Raw genomic sequence first — 26,389 nt, forward strand, 5'->3', positions numbered from 1 at the left:
TATGAATGGTCCAGATCATCTCAGCTGATGGGCCCCAGTGGGTAAGGGACACGGACAAGGATCAGGTAGTGTTGCCAACACCACCCCTAGCAGTGGTGTGTTGGGCATCGTGGGACCTACCATGATGTACCTGGTTTATATTCACACTGTCCATCCATTTTGCCAGCTCATTTTAGGGCATGAATCCAAAAATGAAGCAGACCTAAAGCTCAAGTGAACCACACCACAGGAAACAGTGGTGATTGAACGCCCACCATTAAAAACTAGGGAGCCCACAAGTTTTGGATCAAGCTTATATTTGAGTTTTCCCTTCATCCAGGTGTGTGACCCTACCAACAGGTATGGATGGCAAATAAACATTCCGGTGGGCCCTAGGACGGTTTCTTATGATGTGACCCACTTGAGCTTTGGATATTCTTCATTTTTAGGTTCATCCCCTAAAATGTAACTGGCAAAACGGATGGTAGCTATGGATATAAGGCATATACATCAGTCACAGTGGGCCCCACAACACCACCTAATCCGCATGCAGAGGACACACTGGATCCCAGAGTCAGGCAAGACGCACAATGAATTCATGGGTAGGGCAGGACCCAGGTCAGCACATTGGTGGTTGGGCTGCATGTAGGCCTGCAAAAGGACGACAAGGCAGGGTTTGCTTGGTTACCAATGCCCACCACAGAAGGTTGCAGACGAAAAAATAAAATAAAATCAAAGATTACCAATATTGGGCATACACATATTCCCACCTGATGAATGGATCTCGGTTCTTCGGGTAACATTCATGATGGTGGATTTCGCACAGGTTCCCCACATTTTCACATGCAACAGGAATCACCTCTTCAGTCTCTCATCACCAAAATTGCCTCGTATTTCACCTCATAACATCAGTTAGGTCTTTCAGATGGCCAAAAATCCAAACATCAGGACCTTTCATACCTGTTTGATTCACCTTGTAAATGGTATTATTCACTGAGTTTCTTTTCATTGACGTGCCAAAATTCCACACAATGCCGCACATAAGCATGTGCTACCACCTGTGCCATCTTCGAAGCTTACATAATCCTTAGATCAGGCGCCATCCTATGTTAATCTATAGTCACGAAAACATTAAATCTGTCGCCGCTGGGATTAGCTTCCTGAATATAAGAGAGTGGAAAGGCTTGATAAGACCGGAGGCCCAAAAGGGCAGGTGCAGCCCGTCTGAACGGATGTACATGATGCTTCAAAAGAAAAGCGCAGCAGCACCAAGTATCAATGATCACAATGATGTGATGACCATGCTAGCTTGCTGAAGTTCTCAGCTTGCCATTCCTTTGCCTGGATGGACACGTCGATTTAAGACAATCAGAGACGAAGAATCTGTAATAGATTTTTTAATATCACTTTATACAGGAATGTCAAGAGCACAGGAGTTCCCAGGGCAAGACACATCAGAAGTGTCCAAGATTCTGGCCACACAATATATGGGCCACCAAGAAAAATCAGGTCAATCAGATGGTCTAATGCACTTGACAATTTGGGTCCTGTTGAAACTGAGCGGGTAGGATCATCCAACTCAAGGAGAAACTTGCCCACTGGATGAGTGGTCCAGATCTTGTACAAATCTGTAATATGTCAGTATGGTGACTTGGGTGCAGTTGGCAATCATTGAATTGGGAGAAAGGTGCATGGAGACGAGCTGGGAAAAAGAAAATCCAGCTGTGATTGTCCAACACAGATTTCAGCTGATTTGATGCGTGTGGCCCTGATGTAAGGAATTAATCAAAGACAGCCGTGCCTGCATGTGTTTTCCAGCCCATCTCTGTGCAAAGCACATACAAGTAGTGCAACAAACAAAGTACTATGTATTCTCTATCAATTATTAGAGAGCTTACCAAAAAGAATCCTTCTTTTCTTGGGCTAGCAATTCCTCAAATGAGATGTCAGTATATTCAGCATCCGGGTTCTCTAGCGAATCGCCTGAACTTGCTTGCGACTCCATGCGAGCACTGATTTCGAGCATCTTCAATACAAGGTGCATATGTGGGTTAGAACTCAGGATCCTGTTAAGATCTCGCATTGCACTATCCCCGTGTTATTTGTTTGTACAAGTGGGGAGTGTGGCTTGGAGTCCAGATCATCGATCTTGCAGGCCCCACAATGGATGGACCATAGCCCAAAAATGTCCTCGATGAGACGTTCATAACCATTCCCATGGTCGCTTGCAACTAGACAGTTTAAGAAGAAAATACAGCAATTATCAGCATCCAACTGGGTTGGGAAGGGTCTTCTAATCTGAATGGTTTTCGAGATATGCCCTTCAAAAGTGGGGGCCCATAGTATCAATGGTCTGGATCGCTGAAGCACAGTTCCGTTGAAACAAACTGCAAACTGGAGGATACCGTCCATGTACTTGGTTGAGGACCATATAGTACCTTCTTATATGCCGGTGAGAGCTTCAGCTGCTCCTGCAGTCGATTGTATACGGTTGCATCCTCCTCTAGTCTCTTCTGTTCTGCTTCTAGCTTGTATATCTGCAGATATCAACACACCAATATCAGAGGCTATCAAGAAATGTGTGTATTAGAAGTAGCGATTGCCTCATGTTGGCAGGCAAATAGACATGTCCCAAACCTGTTGACAAAGGCGGTCGAACGATGACCTGTCGGCCTTGAATAGCAGTGCCTTTGTTATTGTAAACTTGCGTTGAATGATCTCAGATCTGCACAAAAACAAAAAGTACTTGATATTGGTAAAAAAAGAAAAGAGAAAAAAAATGCAACCCACGAGCAAGTCAGCACATTGAACGAGATGATAGGCACATACTTATGCTGCAATTCATTTCTAGCCTCAATCAGGCAATTTGCAAACTGGCCAACCTGCACAATGAGAAGCCAAAATGTCTTCAGCATTTTCATGCAAATTCACCCGAGTGTAGTGGGAAGAATATTTCCTTTTCTTCAAGTAGTCCTCACATTTCTCACTGGAAAGGGAAAAACAAAAAACTCAAAAGAGAAAAGGTTTCAAGTACTTGTCTGCAATAACAAAATCTCAGAGATGACACACTGACCTATAAAAGGTGAGCATCTTGGAGTTCAAGCATCGAGAAAACAACAAACTGTGACTTTATCTAAAGGAAGACATCTTCTTTTTTGACAGGTACATGACAATAAAATGAATAACTGAGAGGAGAAGTTGCTAATCTGGCGTTCGATAAGCAAAAAGCTCATTACTTATAACATGAGGCTGTTAATCATGTGATATCAAAACTCCAAAATGAGAAAAAATGAATCGAATATTCATAACGCATTTTAGTCTCTCTCTTTTCTTTTCTTTTTTTCTTTTTTTCTTTTTTTTTTTTTTGAGAAAGTAAAGAAACAAAAATGGCTGAAGCATCCAATACAAATAGTTCATAAAGGAAAGAAGGGTTTGATACATGCAAGCGTATCAGCCACAACATTACCTTCTCAAAATATGCGAGCTATGTCCAACGTGACCAGCTTACCAAGCAACTCTTTGCAACTGATTACCAGGTTTGTCACCTTCCAAACTGGCTCCCAGACAACATTATTTGTGTTGACCACTAACAAGGAGTCCACTTCAATTTACAAATCGCTAATGCTTGAGCTCAAGGCTAGCTGCAAACCATGTAATAGACCACAGGGTATTGCTAAAGTTTTATTATATATTAGTAAGTGCGGCTTACAACCGCGAAACTTCCAACCAACTCTAGTAATTATGGCCTTAGAGAATCAGTTGCTCCTCAAAGCAGATAAGGAGCGTTGCGACCTTACCTTATAGGAGAACTATCTTATAGCTCTTGATGTAGGATGATGGAAACTACCCTAGGATGCAAGATGAGAGATCAATTACACATTAATTTCAGCACTCAACATGTAAAATCAAACATATCCACATATAAATTTGGAAATTCAGATTTGTAACATGAAGGTCCTAGGTTATCACATACGCGGTGCACGTAAATATAAAATAATTCAGTAGTAGTCCACTTGGAAGTAGGAACTTCCAATCTAGCGTGAGTAGTGCAACAACCACGTGGATAGACAATGATGCAAGTAAAATTCTGATTTGGGAAAAGCTTCACAAAAAAAAAAAAAAAAAAAATCAGATTTTCATTAGGGTTTTGGATTCATGGATGGAGATTTGAGGAATTGGGCTTCTAGGGATTTAAAAGATCTAGGATTAAGTAGGTTTGGAGGGAAATTAAAGAGGGACAACAACAAACAAGGGCCCACACGTGGCTGCCCGTACGGATGCACATGTGTACGTGTGCACGTGTGTGGCCACGCATGGATAGGTAGAAGGAAAGAGAGAAATGGTGGATTGGGTAAGGTTTTGATGGGTTGAGAAGGTTGCAAGGGAAGGGGAAGGAGGAAGACAAGAGAAGAAGAAGAATACCTTGTTGGAGAAGAGAACGAGGAAGAATGCACATTTGGGAATCCACCACGAAACAAGCATCTAGCCTTCTACAATTCAATTGGAATGGAAGGTTTCTCATAAACCTTAAAAAACAATGAGGAAAATTCATTCACACAAGAGAGCTTCTCTCTCTTCTTCTTCTTTTTTTTCTTCTCAATGTCTCCAATATTGGTGCAACAATAGGTTCTGCAAAGATCTTAAAGAATGGGGGATAATCCGATGCAGAAACAGCTTGGATGGCAATGAGGATGTCTTCCACCTCCCTATTCAAATCAAGATGATATAAGAGGGGGAAGGCTGATCTAATCAGGGTGTTTACAACAAAATTGTAAGTTGTCATATCAGTCTAGCTAATGATTTGCATAATGTAACTCGCCACGTTTCCCATCAAATTGGTGTTAACAATCCTATAAGCATCCAAATGCTTCATAAGTAACTATCTGAAAGAGCTTACCTAGAATTCTTTTCACTGCAAAGGCACGAGATACAGGCATAGGGAGGCCTACATCCAGAGGACTGATTCCAATATGTGCAGCAAGAGCCAAAGTACGGCTATTCATGTAGTTGATATAGTTGGCAAAGCTGAAATTCTTAAATGGCATCAATGAAATCTGACCCATTATGGCTAATACTTGATGTTTGGTCAACTCTGGTGTTTCTTTGGGATGTAGGCTCTCAAATCGGAAGTGGTCTGGGTACTCATTGCGATAAACGGACAATATACCCAGAGTTTTCATGACATTCAATGATAGTCTTTTATATTCAGAAACATTCCAGCAATGAAAGACGCGACATAACCAACTGCTTCATGGTCATAAGATGCAACTTCTAAACGATTGATAATATTACTCCTGACATATTCTTGTCTTTGGTATAATAAAAGAAATGAGTGGTGCTCTACCGGGGATATCAAGGGCAAATGTGTTTTGTATGTCAATTCCATGTGGTTGTGGCACTACCCACGCTGGATTGGAAGCCCCTACTTCCAAGTGGGCCACTCTTAAATTATTTTATATTTATGTGTACCACGTATGTGATAACCTAGGGCTTTTGTGTTATAAATCTGAATTTCCGAATCTATTATGTGGATATGTTTGATTTTACATGTTAAGTGCTGAAATTAATGTGCAATTGATCTCTCATTTTGCATCCTAGGGTAGTTTCCATCATCATACATCAAAGTGGTATCAGAGTGGGAGGTCTCATGTTTGAGACTCCTCGCCGGGGGTGATTAATGCAAGGCCATTTTCACACCGGGCTTGAGTGGGGTGGCATGTAGGATGCAGGGGCACACTCGAGGTGGGCAACCCGTGTGAGGCAGGTGGCTCATGTGAGGCGGAACCCATGTGATTTGGGGCCCACGAGAGGAGTTCGACGAGGACCTAACTCATGTGATGTGGGGCCTGGGTTATGAGATAAAATGATTGATTTGCCACACTCTATCGGTTTGAGCTTTTAGAGCAAGTGGTTAGTTGTCCTGCATCAACTCTTCTAGCGTCTAGGATTGAGAAAGCTCCCCTGGCCATTCATACTTGTGGAAAGCAATTGCTAATTAGTGGAATATGTTGACGATACTCAATGGGTAGTTGGCTATATAGAGTGCATTAGCACTTGGAGGACAATTGACTACCATGGGCCATGATGCCATATCAGGATTAGGATGAACAAATATTGATTATCAAAGGCCAGATCAGGTATGCGAGCTTATTCTATTTCATGAAACCTTGATTTCATCCATTGCATTTGGAATAACGCTTGGGCTGAGGAAATCACGTCCATTCGCATTTTCCAATTGGATCAGCGACCCTAAAGGGCCATTTTCAACCAAAGCCACAATTAGGAAAATGTTGATGGCTCCCAAGAAAATCCCTTGGAAGGTTGTTTGGACTTTACCATGCGTTCTAAAGATTCATTTCTTCATGTGGAAGCTCATCAATAAAAAGCTTCAAACTTTGGACAACAGAAAGACATATAAGCCCACCCCTTGCACTACAAGGAAACCGTGTAGTTGCCAAGAGTAGAGCATTGACCACTTTTTCCGCAACTGCTCAGTAGTATAGATAAATTTTTTAAATAAAATCGGTGAAAATTACTTCCAACCTTCTTCCGGCCATTGGGGCTTCCCTCAAGTGGATTGAAAATGGTACGGACAACCACCGTAGATATTTTGTCTATAATGACATTCTTCCATACATTTGTTGGCACATATGGAAGAACAATAATGAATGTGCCTTTAAAGCAAAAAAGGTCCGATGGACAAAAATCTATCTTACATCCTAGAGAACTGAAAAAGAATTTAGTGACGTTTCTGGTCTTAAAATTTGGCATACAACATACAATTTTAGGATTCTCGCCAACTAGAACCAATAACACCATATTTGCAACACTTAGGGGTGTACACGAACCGAGTTAGCTCGGTTAGCTCGCTCGACTCAACTCGAAAAAGCTCAATTCAACTCGGTTCGAAGTTGAGTTCGAGCCGAGTCGAGCTGATTTTTTGAGCTCGAAAAAATTTTAAACTGAGTTCGAGCTTGCCCGAGCTCAACTCGACTCGGATCGAACTAGTTCGATGACTCGGTTACTTTGATATTGATGTTGCTCACCAAGTGCTTGATGAAATGACTCAACGAAGTGTCGACTAGTGGCAAGGAAGGCATGTATATGAAACAAATACCATTTTTCCTTGATTTTGATGTTACTTATAAGGTGTTTGATGAAATACTTCTAAACAGTTGTTGTTGTTTTACATACAATGAGAAATTGAAAGTGCACTGTATGCGTTTGTGAAAATGCCATAGAGGCTCAATTTTGGCTCGAACTCGGCTCGAACTGGCCCGAGCTACTGACCAATCAGGCTCAAGCACCGAGCTGAGCCGAGTTCGAGCTGCGGTCAGCTAGTGGCCAAGACAAGTTGAGCTAAGGCTAGCTTGACTCAATTCGACTCGGCGTACACCCCTAGCAACACTCTTGTTCCATGAGCCAAACTTACCTATGGTAGTTTTGTCATTGGCGAGCCCTCTCTACGAGGGCTATAGGGCTGCAATAAGAAGTGAAACAATCAAAATTTTGGCAGCTACACACCACACTCACCAATTATGTAATAGAAAGCCAACAAAATTCAAGGGTCTATCATATGATTTGCAACTAGCCCTAAACATAGGCACTGGTAATTTGAAAATTGAAAAGGGCCCATTCCAAGTAATCAACAAAATCAAGGGTATTTGGGACCCGGCTTGGAAGTGGCAAATCCAATTATCAATTGCAAAGATCAACTTGGGAAACTCGTCACCTGGGACATATTTCATATCTTTCAAAAATGTAATGAGGTGACTAATGGTCTTGTAGGCATCAAAACCCACTCTTCTCAAACTTTCGTCGTTAACCTGCCAAACTCGATTAGAACTACTTGTATTTGGATGCCTTGGCACTTGTCTCTTTCCATTCTTAGGACCCGTTTGGTAAATGCCTGAAAACAAGTTCATCTCGTTTTCCTTAATAGTTATTATATATTGGATATCTTCATCTCTAATACTGATACATTATGAATTCATGGTACCATTTAGAATTTTCAAAACGTAGCAAAAACTAAACTTTTCAAAACACTTCAGATTATAATCAAGCCCTAATCAGGATCCCGTCTATGATATTATAAACTTTTTTGGCACCAAAATCATAAACAAATTATACACCAATTTATGCTGTTTAATTGTTGTCGGATGCCAATGTCGCTCTTCCAAATTAGGAAGCCTCTTCCTAATCTATTCCAAAAAAGACGAGAGGAGAGGAACGTTGTCATATGCAGGTGGGGTTGGGCGTGCACACAACAAGGCGCCCAAGGTGGGCCTCGGGTGTGTGGACATGCGATAGAGAAAGGAAGGAGCATTGTTGTCAAATCATGTAAAATAACAAAAGTCATCGGCTTGGGTTGATCGCTTATGCCATCGCATAATCACATAAGTGATTGCTCAAGCTGATGGCTTCTTCTTCTTCTTCTTGAAAATTAAAACAATCGAAAAAATCGTAAAAATCTCTTTTAAAAAAATAAGAAAAACTATGTCTAATTACTACAAGTAATTGGAATGGGTTTATGATAGTGGACAACCGACAAACGCACCAAAAGCTCCAGAGTTGTTGGAGGAGCACCGATTTATCCCTATATTCTATCTCTCCTAGGCAAACCCAAGCGAGTCCTCCCCATGGGCAACCCCTGCATCGCATGGTCCCACAATGGGTCTCACCTCGTGGCCATCCTGCATCTCACAGGCTCCACCCCGTGGGCCACCATACCCCTAGTGTGGAAATACGGTGCATCCTTGGAGTCGCACCAAAATACCCCCGCATTATCCACCCACACCAATGAGGAGACTTGATCCCTAGGCTCCCGCTCTAATACCACTTTGATAGCGGACAACTGACCAATGCACCAAAAGCTCCAGAGCTGTTGGGAGAGCATCGATTTATCCCTATATTCTAGCTATCCCAAAGAACCCCAGGAGAGTCCTCCCCGTGGACAACCCTTGCATTGCACGGTCCCACAATGGGTCCCACCTCATGGCCATCCTGCATTTCACAGGCCCCACGTCGTGGGCCACCCCACCCCCAATAGGGAGATACTGTGCATCGTTGGAGTCGCACCAAGATGCCCCCACATCGGTTTATTTACCTATTTCATTGTAGTTTGACTATTAAGCCATCTATATGTTAAGTTATATTATATTATATATAACAAAACGAATTTAAATAATCAACAAGTTACACTAAGAATGAATTAATTATTGAAAACTACAAATATAGAAATTGTATTGATAACTTGAATCTTGATGAGTTAATGCATACAATCCAAGTTACAACTTACAACTTATTACAATTTACATGAAACTTGATCGTTGGCCATTATGTCGTGGCATACAAGAGTATGCCATGATTATGCAATTATGCCATCACATAATTTAGTATGCCATGGCATATGTGATCTGAGCCAATGCATGCGATTATGGCAATCGCACATGACAACACTGGGAATCTCTCTCTCTCTCTCTCTCTCTCTCTCTCTCTCTCTCTCTGAGATGGGATCAAGGTTAAATTAAAAAAATACCAGTTATGGTCCTCCTCGGTCCTCACCCCTATAGATTTTGGTAAGCCCCGCAGCATCAAAAGCCATGTAAGCATGTCTTATCCATGCACCCAAATTGACAAAGTCCCTCCACTAACCAGTGGCATCCAATCTTGACCAAAATCACATGCTAGTCTAAGAAGTGGACCTCAAGATCTCAACCATCAGATGTCCATCAAGCATGTTAAAGCAATTTTAACATTTAACAAAATATCAATAGTTAAAAACATTCAATTAAACCTTTTTAACGTCGAGCCAACTAGAAAACCACTAGATAGAAGGTCACTAAGATCTAAGCCACAAATAAGAACCTCGAGGTAACCAATGGATCTCATGTTGGAACATGTGGGCTCCTTATACTGTATCCTAATGCATGTATCCAACCACACTCATACATTAGTCACTAATGTAACTTTGCAGGGGGAGCCACAACACTAGGACCAAGGAGTCCCGACACATTCTTAGGTCTAAGGACTAGTCAAAGTTGGTACATAATTAAGTCGACCCGATCCGGGCATGATGGGTCTCCTGGTCTAGGGACCTGGTGGGATCCTCCAATGAAAGTGCACAGCTAGGTTCAAACAGAAGAATCTACATACCGTGAACACTCACACTTCTATATGGGGTAGGGCCTAGGCACCAACATCTCGTTGAGCCTAATGGTGGAGATCGTCATCCCAACTCCTTGTCGGTTCCATGAAACACAACTCTCCCTTGACTAGGGACATTGTGATTTGTGTCTAGTCTCACATTCACCTAGAACAACCAAGGAACCCCTTCCTTTAACACATAAAAGAACATATAGTTTAGACTTCCCACATTTAATTATGGCATCTATAGACCAAGACAAACACACATGGTCGTCAATATATATGATTTTCACAATCGTGATTGGCTTTCTAGGGCACATTACCAACAATTACATATTAGAGATCAATATCTCCAATACTCTTTTTGTTTAATAAACCTAACCAAGAGTACTGTTACAAACTGAAGACAAAAGCCAAAAAACAAACAGCAACACAACAAGGCTAGATATAAGGGTGACTCCAGAAGAACACCAAACATGGGCACAGCCCAAATCCCAAACTATCACATGAAGAAAGCAACAAAACAAGGAATGCTCACCAACATAGAAAATCCAAGGAACAAAAAACTGATCAGTGTGGTTGCACATATTTACTTCTAAGAAAATGGGAGGGAATGGATCCCAAGAGATTCAACAAGGAGGTAGCCCACGACAAATGAGACATAAGCATGTCCAATAGTAACTGATCTAACCGAAAAGCATAGGTTTCTACATGATTTGGTCGACATTCGAATTTACCAAGGAGCAGCATCCGAGCGAACTTAATCCCAGTGACTTGAATATTTGCTTCATCCTCAGCCTCAATGTGTTCAACAATCCCAAAACATTCATTGTTGGACTCAACGCATCCATGAATGGCCATGTTAGGAATGTTGTCTTTCATAACAATAGCTGCTTAAATGAAGAGAGTAGAGCTAGTAGCTTCAACATCTCTGCCGAATCTTAGTTCGCATTCCTAAGGTTTGGCTTCCTCTGAATTGCAGGGAAATCAAAGAGGTTCCACTGAGCTTTAGTGCAATCTGAGAGGCCTGGGGAGTGCTGGCAGAACCAATAAATAAGATTTTTGATCAGAGATCATGAAGGCTAGAGGCCGATAAGTGGTGCATGAAGCTGATCTTTGAGTTAAATAGCCAGTTACATCTTCAATACATAATTTACTGTTTGATCTCAAATACGTAAGTACTGTTAAGCAAAATAGATGAACTCATTTTTAGGGGTCTACCAATTAGGGCCTTAGCCCATCCATACTTTTCCTAAGCAGAGAGAGAGAGAGAGAGAGAGAGAGAGAGAGAGAGAGAGAGAGTTGCAAGCTACATATTCCTTTCCCCTCGACAACAGCATAGGCGGAGGTGAGGGTATGTGAAGTTTCATCTTTTATCTTCGGCGGAGGTATGTAAGGCTATAAGCCATTTGATAGGGGAGGTGTAGGTATAAAGGATTTAGGGCTTATGAAACAGGCGGTTTTGGGGAAATGATGTGGAGGTTCGGGGTGCGGAAAGATGCACTTTGGAGGTCTATTGCAAGCAAGTATGGTGTAATTAGGTGGGTGGTGCACTAAAAAGTCATCTTTATATAGAGCTTTGGCCATTTGGAAAGGGGTGATGGCTATGAAAGGAAAGTTCAACGAGGGGGTTGGTTTCTCTCCTGGAAACATTGAAAGGATCCCAATTTTGGAAGATGTAGGGCTTGACTACCTCCGTTGAAAGATCCGTTTCCAAGGATAGCTCGGTTGTCTCTGACTTGTAACACATTGGTTTCTAGCTACTTCTCTTTTGGTGGGGATTTTGTTGTTTGGTCACCTCCATGTCGTAGACTGCTAACCGATGAGGAGACGGAAGAGTTTGTGAGGTTGTTAATTCACCTCCAGTTAAGCTTCCCAGCAGTTGCAAACTGGGATAAGCTGCTTTGGAGGGGGGAAAGTCCGACAGCTTCTCTGTTCAGTCATTTGCTGATTTGATTAACCCTAATGGGGAAATTGGTGATGCGAAAACTCGGCACGTGTAGAAATATGGAGCTCCCTTAAAGGTTACGGCATTCGGTTGGCTAGTTGGAAAGGAGGTGTTGACTGTGGATAATCTCTAGAAGCAGTCTATGATGATCCCGAACATTTGTCTTATGTGTATGGAAGATGCAGGAGTTAGTGAATCATTTTTTTATTCATTGTAAGTTTGCAAATCAGATTTGGTCAGACTTAGGAGTTTCCATGCTGTTTGGACTATGCAAAAATCTGTTGGGGATCTTCTGGCTTGGAATGGGGTAGGTCTTCGGAAGCAGATCAACACTTTTGGGGGGCTTAGTTTGCTACGGTCTTTTGGCCCGTCTGGGCTGAAAGGAATGGTAGATGTTTTGTGGATGTGGTTTTGTGTAGGGTGAGGGGTTTTGTCGTAGGGAGGTCCTCTTGTATAAATGGGTGGAGGGATTGTTGTTGTCCTTTTTAGGTTGTTTTTCTTTTTTGATTTTATTTTCTCTGGCATTTTGTGCGCTCCATAATAAAATTGTTCTCACCTTTCAAAAAAAAAAAAAAAAAAACATGGGCGCATAGGCTATTCCTTAAGGAGAGAGAAGAGTTGCAAGCTACATATTCCTCTCCCCTTGGCAATGGCATAGGCGCATAGGCCATTGCCTAAGGACCTAAGCGCTCAAAACTCAGAAGCGTTGCTTGCAGATTCTATTCTAATGTGTTTGACTGTCTTGGCCTGCCTTGACATGGTTCAAGCCTGTGGAGAGACGAAGGGCCCACTCAATGGTGAGTTTTGATCATGGTGGGGTTTACACCATTTCAATTCGGAAAGACCAATTCTCGATTGCCATTCCAAGAATTTCAATTTGGAGTAGAAACTGCCAGAATTGTAATTTGGGGGGTTAATCTTTTATTGAATCAAATGCAGCTTAGGCGCATATCAGTTAATTCCTCTTTATTGGATTAAGTTATTTTAATTCATTTCAATTTAGCATCCAAACACACTCAAATGTAACCCAAGAGAACTAAATCATTCTAAAACATTAAAATCCCAAACCATCTGACACTCTCGCCATTATCATCAAGAACATAACCAATTCATACAAAAAACCATATATCTTGGGAAAAATGCTGGTATTTCTCGAGCTAAAAAACCATAACCAGATTACACACAAACATAGAATTCTGGATCCTACCAAAGAAAAGACTCTTCAAAGTTCACTCATTTCTTTAAAAAAATAAATATATAAATATATAAATAAAAAACATTAAAAAAAATATTATTATTTTTTTTTTAAAAGCTATAAAGAATAGAAAGGCAGAAAAGAAAGTTCTGTTGCAAGCAGAGAAAAGAATTACCTGAGCCATTGTCAATGCCTTGGCATCATTCGACCTCACGAGCTCATCGTAATGTAGCTTGATCTTCCTCTGGGTGGCACTCGATGCTGACGTGAACGGATACAAGAAATCCACACCTGACTTTTCTGCTGCCGCCCGCGGCATCGTAGCCTGATACTCAACACCCTCCTCTTCCTCCACCTGCGGATTCTGCTGCCGCTTCTTCTTGCTCCTCTTCTTCTTCTTCTTCCCTTTCAAATCCCCGCTCCTCTCACAATCGTCTCCCCCACCATCACCAGCAAAATCCATCTCCGACCCATCTGCACGGGCGCAATTCCCCGCAGACTCGTCAATGCCGGCATCGATCAGAGGGTCGATGGTGGCCCATTTGGTTGGATGGCTGGATGTGAGGATCTCCAGAAAGAGGCGGTGAGTTTGATTCTGATGGGGTTTCTTGGGGGGTCTAGAGAGGGAGAATCTGAAGATGGAGAAGGGATTGGAGGTGGGTTTCTGTGGGTCTTTAGTATGGTTTTTGAAGAAGGAGATGAAGAAGAGGAAAGAGAGAGAAAAGGCAAGGAAGAGGAGAGAGAGGATGGTGTGATTTTGCTCCATGAGAGAGTAGTAGTTGTGAGAGAGAAGGTAGGGAAATGGAGAAGAGGCCATGGAAATGAGAAATAGAGAGAGAGAGAGAGAGAGAGAGAGAGAGAGAGTCTTCTCTTTGAAATCTTTGTTTCCTCTCGTTCTTGCTTTCTTCAGTTCTCGAATGGATCGTCTGCTTTTGCAGACTTTGGAATACGTGTAATGCAGGGAAGAAGAGAAGACCGGGAAATTGAAGTTTCGGAGGCGGAAGATGAGGCCGGTTCCTCTATAGTCTTTGCTTTACGGAAACGGAGTGAGTGCATCCACAGAGGACGCGACTTAGCGATGTGAGTGGGACCCTGATCCTGGGGCCAACCTCCCTGTATTGATTGTATATCTACGCCGTCCATCGGTTTTTCCAGATCATTTTATAGCATAAGTCCAAAAGTGAAGCAAATTCAAATTTCAAGTGGACCACACCATAGGAAAGAGTGTCCGTTGAACGCCAACCACTAGAATTTAGTATAATGTTTATTTGCCATCCAACCTGTTGATAAGTTCATATAGACCTCGATGAAGAGTATCTGCGAGATCTTTTTTTTTTTTTTTTTTTTTGGTGCGTTGTGGCCCACAGAGTGTTTAACGGTTAATGACCACCGTTTCCTGTGGTGTGATCCTGGTGAAATTTGCATCTACTTCATTTTAGGAAGTTAAAAAAATTTTAAAAAAAAAACTTTTCAAAAAGAGCCAGTTCCCATCCACATTGGACAAATTTAGTGTTCCCGGGTGGAAGCTCAGTCGCGTCTATGAGATTTGATCCGCTCATGTGCTTCAGTCACACAACAGCAAAAAGGTCTAACTTCGGTAGATTTCTGGCTGTGGCACTCACTGTGCAGTAAGTGTCTTACATCCACATGGTACATCCATTTTGACAGATGATTTAGGGCCATGATCCAAAAGCTTCAATGCCAAATCTTAAGTGGACCACGCTACTAGGAACAGTAGTAATTGAATATTCATAAATATATTGAGGACCACCAAAATGTTTATTTGCCACCTAACTTATTGATAAAGTTACAAAGATGTGTATGAAGGGGTGCAGAAATATTAGCTTGATTCAAAACGTTTTGTAACCCACAAAAATATTTTAACAGTCAATCATCACTATTTCCTATGGCATGGTTCACTTGAGATTTGGATATGCTTCATGTCCAAAATTGAACACAGTGGGCCCCATGGTTAGGGATCTATCCACAATCAAGGATACACCCAAGCTGCACCCACAACAAAATATTTTGGAAGTTGTTCTGTCTACTAACGTACTGTTGTGGGTTGAATCGTATTCTCTTTTTAGTGAAAGCAAGGCCTTTTCACTTTAAATTTGTCTTCTTTTTTAAGATGGCAATGTATTTTTTAACAATCGCATATGGCTCAATCATATTTCACCACGTCAATAAACTAAATTTACTGTATTAGATATGAATTTATAAATTTGAAAATTTAATATAACTTTATGACCTTACAAAATTAGTTATGTTTTAAGTCATTTTCAGAACACGAACAAGCAGCACTTGGTACAATCACATCAGGCTACATTCATGTAAAGCAAGGTTGGCCTTAACACCTGACCATGGCCCATTATATCATTTTGATAGTTTTAGATATTTAGAGGTTTTGAAGATATTATTGACAATCACTGTATAACCATTTGCTTTTATAAGATACCATGTTCATGCATACGATGAATGATTTACACAACGACATTGTCCGTGACCACATCGCTATCCACGGGCCCCACAATGATAAATGTGTCGTATCCCCTACATCCATTCATTTTACATGATTATTTTAAGGCATGAGCCAAAAAATGAGGCCATAGGTTTTAGTACCTATGGTGGGGTGTGTCATGTATGTGAGCGAGTGTGTAAAAAAAATAAAAAATCCAAGAGCATGACTGTGATGGAAATGGACGGTTGGTAAAGAGATGGCCTATGGTGTTTATTCAACGTACATGTGTGGCCCATGTGAAGAGTGTTTTTCACTTGATTCTTTTGCTGAGAGTGTTCAATCAGAATACCATATGATGAGTGGCCCGAATACTGCATACGCGGTCCAATTTGGCAAGTGTACTGCGAATCGCTTCTTCAATCTCTCTCCTCATCCGAATCTCTATCTTCCTTTCTCTTGGGTGTTACTTGATACTTGGATGGAGTACTTCGAAGATTACGCGTTCGAAACCGTCCAAATGGTGGGGACCACTTTTATCAATCAAGGGAATCTGACATTTCAAGGGGATAATCATGTTCGATTGTGACCGTCGAAGTATCGGTACAATGAAACAATTTGCAACCGTCAATCAGAGATTAGGATGTTCTGGTCAATATGATTTTCCAAGACCCGTCTTGTGGCACATTTGACGGTTTGGATTGATGTATATGTGTGCCAGGCACACCGTGCATGCATGGATGGTTGTAATCTGCTAGAGTATCATATTTTCTATGATCCAAACCACTAAAATGGTGGGTCTCGCTACTGATGTCTCAATCACCAGAAAAATCCCCATGCTGGGAGATCCTAACCGTTGAATCTTTAGCCTTTTTCGTGGACTGTGAACCCCTGTTCTGTTTTCCTTCTGAACAGTCCATTATCTTGCAACGAATTGTGCAGGGGCCACCATAGTGGGCCACATCATATCAACGTCTTGGATTACCGAACGATTGGCCCTCATTTAAACAGCCTGAAAATCTGAACGGCTGAGGCGCACTGTACGCAGATACTCGTCAGTCGCCTCTATGGACAATCACTGTACCGTTCGTCGGCGGCTAACGTAGAGGAGATGTTAAAACCGTGACGGTTCACACGCATCCCTACGGAAAACACGTGTCATGCATGTCCTCAATTAAATCCATATCTTGGGTCCACCGGGTATGAGTCTTCCACGTTTAAGGAGACCCGGATTGCATCCTGCCGTCCTGGAAGGGGCTCTGTGGGGCCCACTGTGATGCATGTATTTTAGGGTATGAGTCCAAAAATGAGGCAGATCCAAGGCTGAAGTGGACCACACAACGGGGATCGAATGCTCGCCAATGAAATTTTGATCAAGCTGATATTTGTATTATTCTTTCATCCAGGTCAATGTGACGAACGGGTTGGATGGTAGATAAACATAGCGATGGGCCTGGGAAGGTTTCAACCGTGGGCGTCATTATCACCACTGCCTCATGTGGGATGGTTGACTACTTTTTTCGCTCATGTCCTTAAATTATCTGTCAAAATGGATGGACGGCGTGGATAAAATACGTACATCACGGTGGGCCCCACGGAGCCCCTTCCAGGACCGAGTCCGGCCTGGCTGGGGCAGGACGTAATCTGCGTCCCATTTAAGGGAAAGAGAGCTTTTTTACCGTCCAAATTCAATGGGAAAGATAGCTTTTTAACTGTCCAAATTCAATGGGAAAGACAGCTTTTTAACGGTCCAAATTCAAAAGACGTTGAAGAGGAGTCACTTGACCTGAGATAGTCGCATGTAATCAACGTTATTTACTTATTTCAACGTCGCATATGCATTGGGGCCCATGATTTTGATGATTCGGATTGATGCATATGCAGGCCAGAATTACATTGGCTGGGAGCATGTGTATGGACGGCCCCTTCGAGCCTTTGTCAGCCAAGTGGGCCTGTAGACCGTTGATCTCATGGGCTCCAATCCACCCATCATGTGCGCCCCTAGCGTTCTGGTTCCAAAAAAACAAAAATGTCACAGTTGGATCCAAAACTCAAGTGGGCCGCACAACATCGAACAGTTGGGATGGCAACGCCCACCAGACTGTGGGGCGCACTGTTGTTTTGTACATGCCATCCAATCCATTCAGAAAATAAACCCCACCAGGAAGAATGAACATCTTAAAAATCAGGCCATTCCCAAACTCAGGTGGACCACGCCCGTGATTCTGGAGGTTCTACGCATAATTGGGCAGTGTGGCCCACCTGATTTGATCGGCCTGATTTTTTGGGAGCCCAAGAAGACACGAGGAGCACAGGAGATGGATGGATTGGATATCACTCACAAATTAAAGCAGGCCCCACACACAATGTGCCTCATTTCCAGTAACTAGTAGGGAGACATAGGGGAGCACTTGCCACTGAAAGATCCAAGTCGTTCATCAGGAAGGCCCACAATCCGTAACATTTTCGTTTCGTTTCCACTCAAGCAAACTACTCCACTGTTATAGAGAATACCCATGGAAATTTTCAAAATGAGATGCAATCGCACCAACGGGGAGATACATCAGTGCACTCATTGTGAGAAAATCTTTCTTACTAAACTGTTGATTTCACAACATTGAAAGGCATGGTTAATTGACAGGGTAGATCTAATGTACACATCAAGGGGGACCCACATATCTCAGTACTACACTAATGGTAGTGGCACAAGTATCATTTGAGCATTCTCCACACGCTCATGCACACAATGTAAATAAATATATGTTAAGATGAATCAGAATTCTGGGTATGTAATACATGAACCAATACAGCTATTGCTAGATAAGAATCTCCTCCGTTGAAGATTTCCAATGACATGTCAACCTCAATTTCAACTGAACAAGGTGAATTTGGAGTAGCAGACCCGGCTATCACTGTTCTAGCGTGTTGTATAAAGCCACCATATCTCCAGCACGAAATTCTCAAGGTACCTGGTTTTGGTCCATTGAAACTTTTGTAAATGGTATTCCTGTGTTATTCAATTACGAGAAATTCAGATTAGTTAAAGGGTTGCCTTTTCAACTCAAAATTGGTGTGTGTGTGTGTGTGTTAAGAGGATGGATGAAACCAAAAAATCAGAATGGGCGGCCAGATCAGCCCAATATTAAAATCCCAATTCATGGACACCCAAATAATTAGAAAATAGTGTACTTTCGGGAAACCATTATGCAAGGAAGAAAATTATGCCAAGAGATTTCTGTTTTTTTTTTTTTTTTTTGCATGGGAATGTTTGTAAGCTAACTCACAGCCTCATTGCTACAGCTCTTGCTTCATAATTTCCAACTTCCAACCACTGCCACCCATTTACTTTTACCTGTCAACACAAAAACCAAAAACATTCTACAATGTTAATAGATTGATTGTAAATACGACACTAATCCTCTAACACACTAGTGGCAAGTGATCATTGATGATTGTTGCAGCAAGGTTGATTCCCACAACAAACTGTGGCATCCATGATATATGCACCCTTCGCCAAACATTGCCTATTGAAAAAGAGGATTCCTGGCCCACATTGTAGCAAAGCATGCTATAAGATCAAGCAACCATTGCCATAGCCAAGCTTAGCAACAAAAGCCCAATATAAACAAAAAAAATAGATAAATAAAAGAGAGACAGAGTTTAAGGACCTTGTCTTTCTTTCCCTGGTACCGAAAAGAATAGCTCCACACACCACTAAAATCCCAACCTTTATCGCCTGCAGTATGCACCGTTGTACTGATATTGGTTCTTTTCTATCAAGGACTCAAAGCTGAAGAACGATGCAATCGCAATGAAATATGCAAGGATATGATCTTGGAAAGGAAGTGAATTATGAATGATGATATCAGACGAGTACACCATACTTGAGGCCTTAACAGCACAAGGACCTTTTTTTAATATCAAAGACAGTACATACAAGCTAAAGAAAATTACTTTTATTCATGCAATCAGATAAAATGATGACCATTATGAACAAGAAATTCTCAAATGGTATATAGATGGTTTCTTGTTAGTAGGCTACCGTGGCTGCCATTAAAAAGTTAAAAGTGAAATTACAAGAGCTACCGTGGCTTTTGGATCTTCCGCACAAGTGATACCCAAGGAAAGTAGAAATGATCTCTTAGGGGTCATTTGGTTACTGAAGAAGTTCCATTCGGACAATCCTGCCTGGACAGGGTACACGTCCCTGGTTTGTCAGCAACAGTTAGTACACATGCATAGCACATGTGCCACATTTGCCAGATAAGTCGACACTGCTCATATTCAACCACCCTACATGTGTCAAATTCGACCTTCAAGCACCCCCACATTTGGCCCATTCGACCTTCAAGTGCCCCACATGTGTTACAAGTGCCAATACCCATATGTACATACACCGCATGTGTCACATATGCCACCATGTAAACACAAGAGATTGACATATACTACCATGCATCTTCAAGCAATCCATATGTGCCCCATATCCCATTCTTAATCCACAAGTGCACAACACATCCACACATGCCAATGTGCCTAACGTGTACAAGAGCCACACATGCTTGCCTAGATAAGGTATTTCACAAATGGTAGACAATACAATAAAATAGTCAATTCACACAGGCCTATTCAGACACTGTTGGTTGGACAGATGTGTTAAAGTTCTATCCAAACACAACTTTGATGGTAATCAAACAGGCCCTTAGAGACTTCAAGCCCCATATAGCTGACTTAGCCTCAACAATGCTATTAAAGTACCACATGGTTAGCTAACATTTCCTTGATTGAACCACCACGTGACCATAAGCAACAGATGACAATTTGCATGCATCGAACAAAGAAAAGGCACTAAGGTTTTAGTAAGAAAAATAGATAACAAGGAGCAAATTCCATTTAAGCAGTCAACGCATAAAATAAGAATCACCTTGATGTGTTCGAGTTGCACCAACAACATGTTTGGGGCAATTTACATGGCACTGTGTTATTCGATGAAGAGATGCAGTAGAAACCCTTTATTTACCACAATTGGAGGAAAACAAAAGGAATATGAATGCCAGTTTGGTATCCAAATGACCAAATATCTACACTGCGTTGTGTTTACATAGGAAGGAACCTGGTTCATTGGTAGTGTTAGTGTACACAGATTTGTGTTCACCTATGGTGCACCATATTAGAATTAGATTCTCTAAATGTAGATGTTATTAGTTTTTTTTTTTTTTTTTACGCACATACCCTCACACACACCCCACAATAGGTGCTCGAACCCATGACCTTAGTGTTGAAACTCTTGTGAGTCTACCACTAAGCCATGAGTAAGGAGAGGGAGAACAACTACTCCCTTCTCTCTCACGTTTCCCCCCTTTTATGTTATCCATCTCTTTCTTTCGCTCTTTTCTCCTAATTTGACATGGTATCAAAGCATCACCGATCCAATCTCCTCTTCCCTTTCTTCTCTATTCTTCTTTTGCCTTTTCTTTAACCTTGGAGTTCCTCCAACAAAAATGAGCAAGATACAACCATACAATATCTCAATCAAGTGACAAAGCTGCATGCGGTGCTATGGGCTATGCGAAAGGTGACTTGACTTGGTCAAATTCATTTGATAATCAAATGGCAACATTTCGTGACAATCAAGCTGCTATTTACATTGCCCATTAGTATGCATTTATGGGTGGAAAAAATTGCTAAATAGAGTACCAGTTTGTGAGGAGAGGGGGGGGAGGTTAAATGAGGTACCATTTGTAATTCATTTATCAAAATGAAGATCAATCAACATACATCCTTATAAAGGCTCTTGGGAATGATAGATTTCAACTTATCAGAAGTGAACTTGGAAATGTTAGACTTAAATCATCCAACTTGACGGGAGAGAGAAGTATGTATTTTTATGGACCTTTTCTTTCAAGTTAGGAACGTATACACATCTATCTCCAACTAATTAAGATGGACATCTAGATATAATCATACTAAAAACACTGCAATAACATTTTCTAGTATGGATATTGAAAACGATGATGAGGCATAAATGGTACAAAACAAGAAAGAGAAGCAACCTGTTCAATCAATCCCCAAGCAATCTTTGAAATATCCGCCGAATTGTTAAGTTTCGGTTTCCTCAAATTACAAGAAGCTGCATCATCTTTATTAACCTCAGTATGAGTGTTGCCACATATCTTACTCTGCATAACAGCGAAAATAATGTCGCCTTTACCTGTAATTTCGCATTGTGCAATACAATGTCGATATTAAATTTGGGAGATGAAAATACAAACCTCTTCTTCTGTTCTGGAGAAATTTACCACCCCTGGCTGTTTTTGTGTTTCTGTGTAGATGCTATATCCTTCAACAACATTCCTCATTTGTTTACTCCCAGTTGTAATACATAGACGTCTTGTTTCATCTTGGAATATCCAGCTCCAAGGGCTCTCAAAGAGACACTGTCGGACTTCATTGTCTATCACCAGTTCCTGTTTTCCTTTTGAAGCTCCAGAGATACTTACATCATCTGAATCTTCTCTACAAGTTTTCAATCCACCATCATTTATACCCAAACAGTGATTAGACTCTCTAGTGTCTTTATCTGAGTTTGTTTCTTCAACCAGGTCATGTCGTACTCCTAACAGCTCCAACTGCTCGTTCTTCAAACCAAATGGGTCTTTTCTTCCAGATCCAGTGTCTAGATTTGAATGAGGTGTTTCTTCCAATTTCTTTGCATGAAGCGGTTTTAGGTATTTTGGGTTTTGTTGCAAGTTTGCATCCGGAAGCCTTCCCGTAAAAATAGAAATCGCGCTGGCTTCTTCTAGTACCCATGGCCTCTTCGAAGAGCTCTCCATCTTGATTTTGCTTCTTTGGGGTTTCTCCAAAGGGCCCACCCGAGATTTCAGTTCCTGATTTCATACAAGTCTTTTGGAATCAAGTAAAACAAATAATCTTTGCAAAGTACCCATAGAGTGTAAAAATCTGAGATAGAATTACCTGAGTTATACTTTCAAATGCAGTAATCATTTTCCTTACACTGCTTGGATTTCTCTTGATTGAACTCTCCATTTCAGAACCAGGAGTTCTGTCTTCTCCAGATGTGGAAGAAACCGAATTTCTATTTTCAGTGATGAATTCAGCTCGAGAGGATTCTGAGCATCTTAAAGAAGGATCTAAAGCTTCATGTGACCAAATGGGCCTCTGGGTAACATCAGTAGAAGTTGATTGGATGTTAGATGATTGAGTTTCTTCAGATGTGATGTAATTTGCCTCAGTCAAATGGCTGCTGATGCATTCAGATGGGTGTTCACTGTCTTTCTGAACCTCTTGCGACAATGGATCCGTTGATGAATTCCCACTTCCATCTGTATCATTAAAAACAGGTCCATGGACCGTTAGGGAAACATGAAAAATTCTCTTCCACCATAACTACTTTTTGTTGTATGAGTGTGATGAGGAGCTAAAAAACCACTGTATGGAAGGAATAAACGGTTGGCAATAACTTAATACAGGCGTGTACGGTCAGCATTTCCACAAATTGTATTTTAAATGAAAATCAAAGGGCCAGTATGGGTGCCACTTAAAAATGAGTTTATCTCATTTTAGCTAATCATAAGAGGCTGAGTTCCCTATTCGTTCAGAACAGGGGACTTCCCTTTTCGGAACTTAGTTTTGTAGATGCAGGGCCCATCGTTGATCAATCCAAGTCATTCATTGGACGGCCCCCATCATGGATGGACCACTCCCCTCAAAACTACCTAATTGGAGGATCCGAGCCATTGAATATTTGGTCCTTCCTCCATTGAATGTGGCTTGCTCGTGCATTTCTTTTTAACAACGTATTTGCATGCCAACGACAGGAAGGTTAGAGTTGACCAATTGAGAGGATATTCTGGGAATGATCCATTCATGGTGGGGGCCGTCAGAACAATGGCTTGGATAGACCACCCATGGTCACCACATCCATAGGGAATTCAACCTCTGATCATAATTATATATTACAGATCATATATCTTTTTGGTAGTGATTAAAAAAAATCTTGATGACCAACAATTAGGATCTCCATTGCATAGTTACAATTAACTAAAATGAGATTAACAGGTTTTTAGGTGGCAGCCAAACAGGCCCTAAGCTTCTCCAACCAGCTAGACCTACATACTACCAGTTACCTAATTTCACATCAAGCGGTGAAATTGAGGTGGCAAAAGATTACTTAACTGGGGCTGTTTGCTTGGGTCGATTGTGTTGAACATCGCTACTGGATTGTATATCCTCGATGTGTTCAATTGTTTCCAGATTTGAACCTTTGATGGGTTCCTCAGATACACCTATGGCTTTCGTGGGGACAGCGCTTTCCTGCAAATCTTGAGAAAATGAAGATTTTGAAAATCAAAATAGGCCTTTCAAAATCCAAAAGGAGATCACAGAGACGATTCGGCATTACCACCAGCAGCCACATCCGTGGGTGTTTCTGAATGATCAACACTCCTCTTCCCCAGCTCCCCTTGTTTCTTCTTCACTGCAGCTTCTCTCTGGCAAAAGTTTTTTTTTTTTTTTTAAGCATCTTGAAATAACATAAAATAGAATGAAACACAACCTTTTGCAGGTGTTTTACCATCAGATACTGAAAATGTGAGCATACCATGTCCTGAATCCGCTTATGATCTTCTTCACTAAGTATGAACTGCAGCTTCATGTGTATTAGACCACCACCTTCAAGTGGAAACAAATCATCCCACAAACCCTTCTGAACCACCGACATGGTCGCAACATCTGCCAAAGCAGGCCACTCCATGTTTATCCCCTCCATCCATTGAGAAATCCCAAGTGGACCAGTCCAGCAAGCAATTCAACACAGAAAGAAAGAAAGAAAGAAAGAAAGAAAATAAAAAATAAAAAATTCCACAATAAATTCAATGAATAAAACCTGTTCTAGATATCTCATTCCCCTCGGCATCACGAAGTGTAACAATCAGGTTGTCCCGGAGGGTTGTTAATGGGCTGCACGTCAGAACTAACATCTATCAAGATAGAAACTAACACAACACAATTCACTGAAAGTGCAAAGTAACAGTAGATGCATTAATTCAAAGAAGCAAACACCCAATGACATTGCCCACCGATCAGTAACCTTGCGGCAGTTCATATGGTGACTCCCATCATGGGATGGGCCATGCCCCAATATTCCCTCTTATCAGATGATCTCAACCATCCAATTGGTGGCTAGCACACAAACAATTATCACCAATGCTCCACATTTACTGGTGGCCCAATCAGATGGATAGGATATCTGATGGGTAAGACTTCTGGGTGTCTCGATCCACCGCAGGGCTGACCATACAAATGGTTTGGATTGTGAGAGAAGTGGTCCCCAGATGTCCAATTCATTGAGCTGATAAAAAATTGTATGTTTCCTCTAACTTTGACACCCACAAACATTATACCCCAACTGAAGCAGAAATCCATTCAATCCATCGAAAATTAAAATAAAATAAAGTAAAAAACAGAAGGGAAAAAATAAAAAGGACAGGAGACTAAAAGGGGGGAAATATTTCTGCTTACAATAAGAAGTCGCCCTTGTCATAAGTTTGAAATTCCCTATTCCCCATAGCAACTGCATACAACAGTTATAGCTATCAGAATCCATTTGAAGAAGACACCAAATAAATACCCACTCTGACTAACAAATGCACCCTCTTTTCTACTTTTGGTGATACAACACTACTACTTTGTAACGTTCAACAACCAGTAGTAGAAGGATGGATGAATTTACCAGTCGGAGTCGCTGCTGACTGCAATTCTGGAAAGGAAGATGGTAACATACTCACCCTTTATGGAAACAGGGGAGGATGATGCTGAGGATGGGATGTCCATCAAGTCAAGAACTGGAATGAGTTCATCAAAACATCAGGATTTCTCAATTCAGTAATCAGAGAGAGAGAGAGAGAGAGAGAGAAAGATATACAATTTAAAGTCAAAACAAGTGTGACCCAAATCATATAATCAAGTGAGTGGAATCAAAGTACAAAATGAGAGAGAGAGAGAGAGAGAGAGAGAGAGAGAGAGAACCTGAGACTCTGATGGTGCCAGGCATTGAACAGCTCTTGGAAAGCAGTTAGAGCACACAAAGGGGAGAGAGAGAGAGAGAGAGAGAGAGAGAGAGAGAGAGAGCATACGAAGGAAGGGGAGGGACAGGAGTGGCTGTTGGTCGTTGGTGATGTTCCTATAGAACTGAAATTTGATTGGATATAGCGAAGGGAAGAAATATGGAGGGAGTGGCGGAGAGGAATCGGATTCGGTACCGACCCCTCCAGCAACGAGCTCAGCACTGGTAGGCGCTGCAAAAAGGAATGTGGGCCCACTGTGATGTATGTGTCTTATCCACTCCGTCCATTAATTTTTTAAAATTATTTTAGGACATCCATAAAAAATTGGGACAAATCCAAATTTTATATAGACCACACCATATGAAAAAATGTTGATTGAACTCTCACCATTAAAAGCTTCTTGAGGCCACAAAAGTTCTAGATCAAGCTGATATTTGTATTTTTACTTCATCTAGTTCTTACGTAACCTAGTTAACCGGTTGGATGGAAAATAAACATTACAGTGAGCCATAGGAAATTTTTAATGGTGGCAGTTCAATCACCATTGGTTCCTACGGTCCTGCCCATCCGATGATCTCACC

The 26,389-nt window shown here is 41.4% G+C and overlaps 2 protein-coding genes across 3 annotated transcripts; both read right to left on the reverse strand.

Moving 5' to 3' along the window:
• Positions 1-905: 905 nt before the first annotated feature.
• Positions 906-14,287, reverse strand: LOC131222739 (uncharacterized). The gene is made up of 6 exons (XM_058217916.1): positions 13,444-14,287; positions 2,809-2,861; positions 2,617-2,704; positions 2,418-2,516; positions 1,878-2,005; positions 906-1,320 (listed from the first exon to the last, which is right to left on the reverse strand). Exons 1-6 carry the CDS (start codon positions 14,083-14,085, stop codon positions 1,284-1,286), a joined length of 1,047 nt encoding a protein of 348 aa, XP_058073899.1. The 5' UTR covers positions 14,086-14,287; the 3' UTR covers positions 906-1,283.
• A 4,177-nt stretch (positions 14,288-18,464) lies between these two features.
• Positions 18,465-25,946, reverse strand: LOC131222741 (uncharacterized). Of its 2 annotated transcripts, XM_058217918.1 has the most exons (12): positions 25,771-25,946; positions 25,530-25,586; positions 25,264-25,315; positions 24,629-24,702; positions 24,344-24,474; positions 24,146-24,233; positions 23,920-24,065; positions 21,996-23,066; positions 21,777-21,902; positions 19,395-19,462; positions 19,011-19,078; positions 18,465-18,695 (listed from the first exon to the last, which is right to left on the reverse strand). In XM_058217918.1, the coding sequence occupies exons 1-8, from the start codon at positions 25,793-25,795 to the stop codon at positions 22,977-22,979; spliced, it is 663 nt and encodes a 220-aa protein (XP_058073901.1). In that variant the 5' UTR covers positions 25,796-25,946; the 3' UTR covers positions 18,465-18,695; positions 19,011-19,078; positions 19,395-19,462; positions 21,777-21,902; positions 21,996-22,976. The 2 variants fall into 2 exon arrangements, with proteins under 2 accessions (XP_058073901.1, XP_058073900.1); XM_058217917.1 differs by lacking the exons at positions 23,920-24,065; positions 24,146-24,233; positions 24,344-24,474; ... (2 more) ...; positions 25,530-25,586; positions 25,771-25,946 and having other exon boundaries at positions 21,996-23,883.
• Positions 25,947-26,389: the final 443 nt, after the last annotated feature.

This window comes from Magnolia sinica, chromosome 13 (genome assembly GCF_029962835.1).
Source record: "Magnolia sinica isolate HGM2019 chromosome 13, MsV1, whole genome shotgun sequence".
NCBI lineage: Eukaryota > Viridiplantae > Streptophyta > Magnoliopsida > Magnoliales > Magnoliaceae > Magnolia > Magnolia sinica.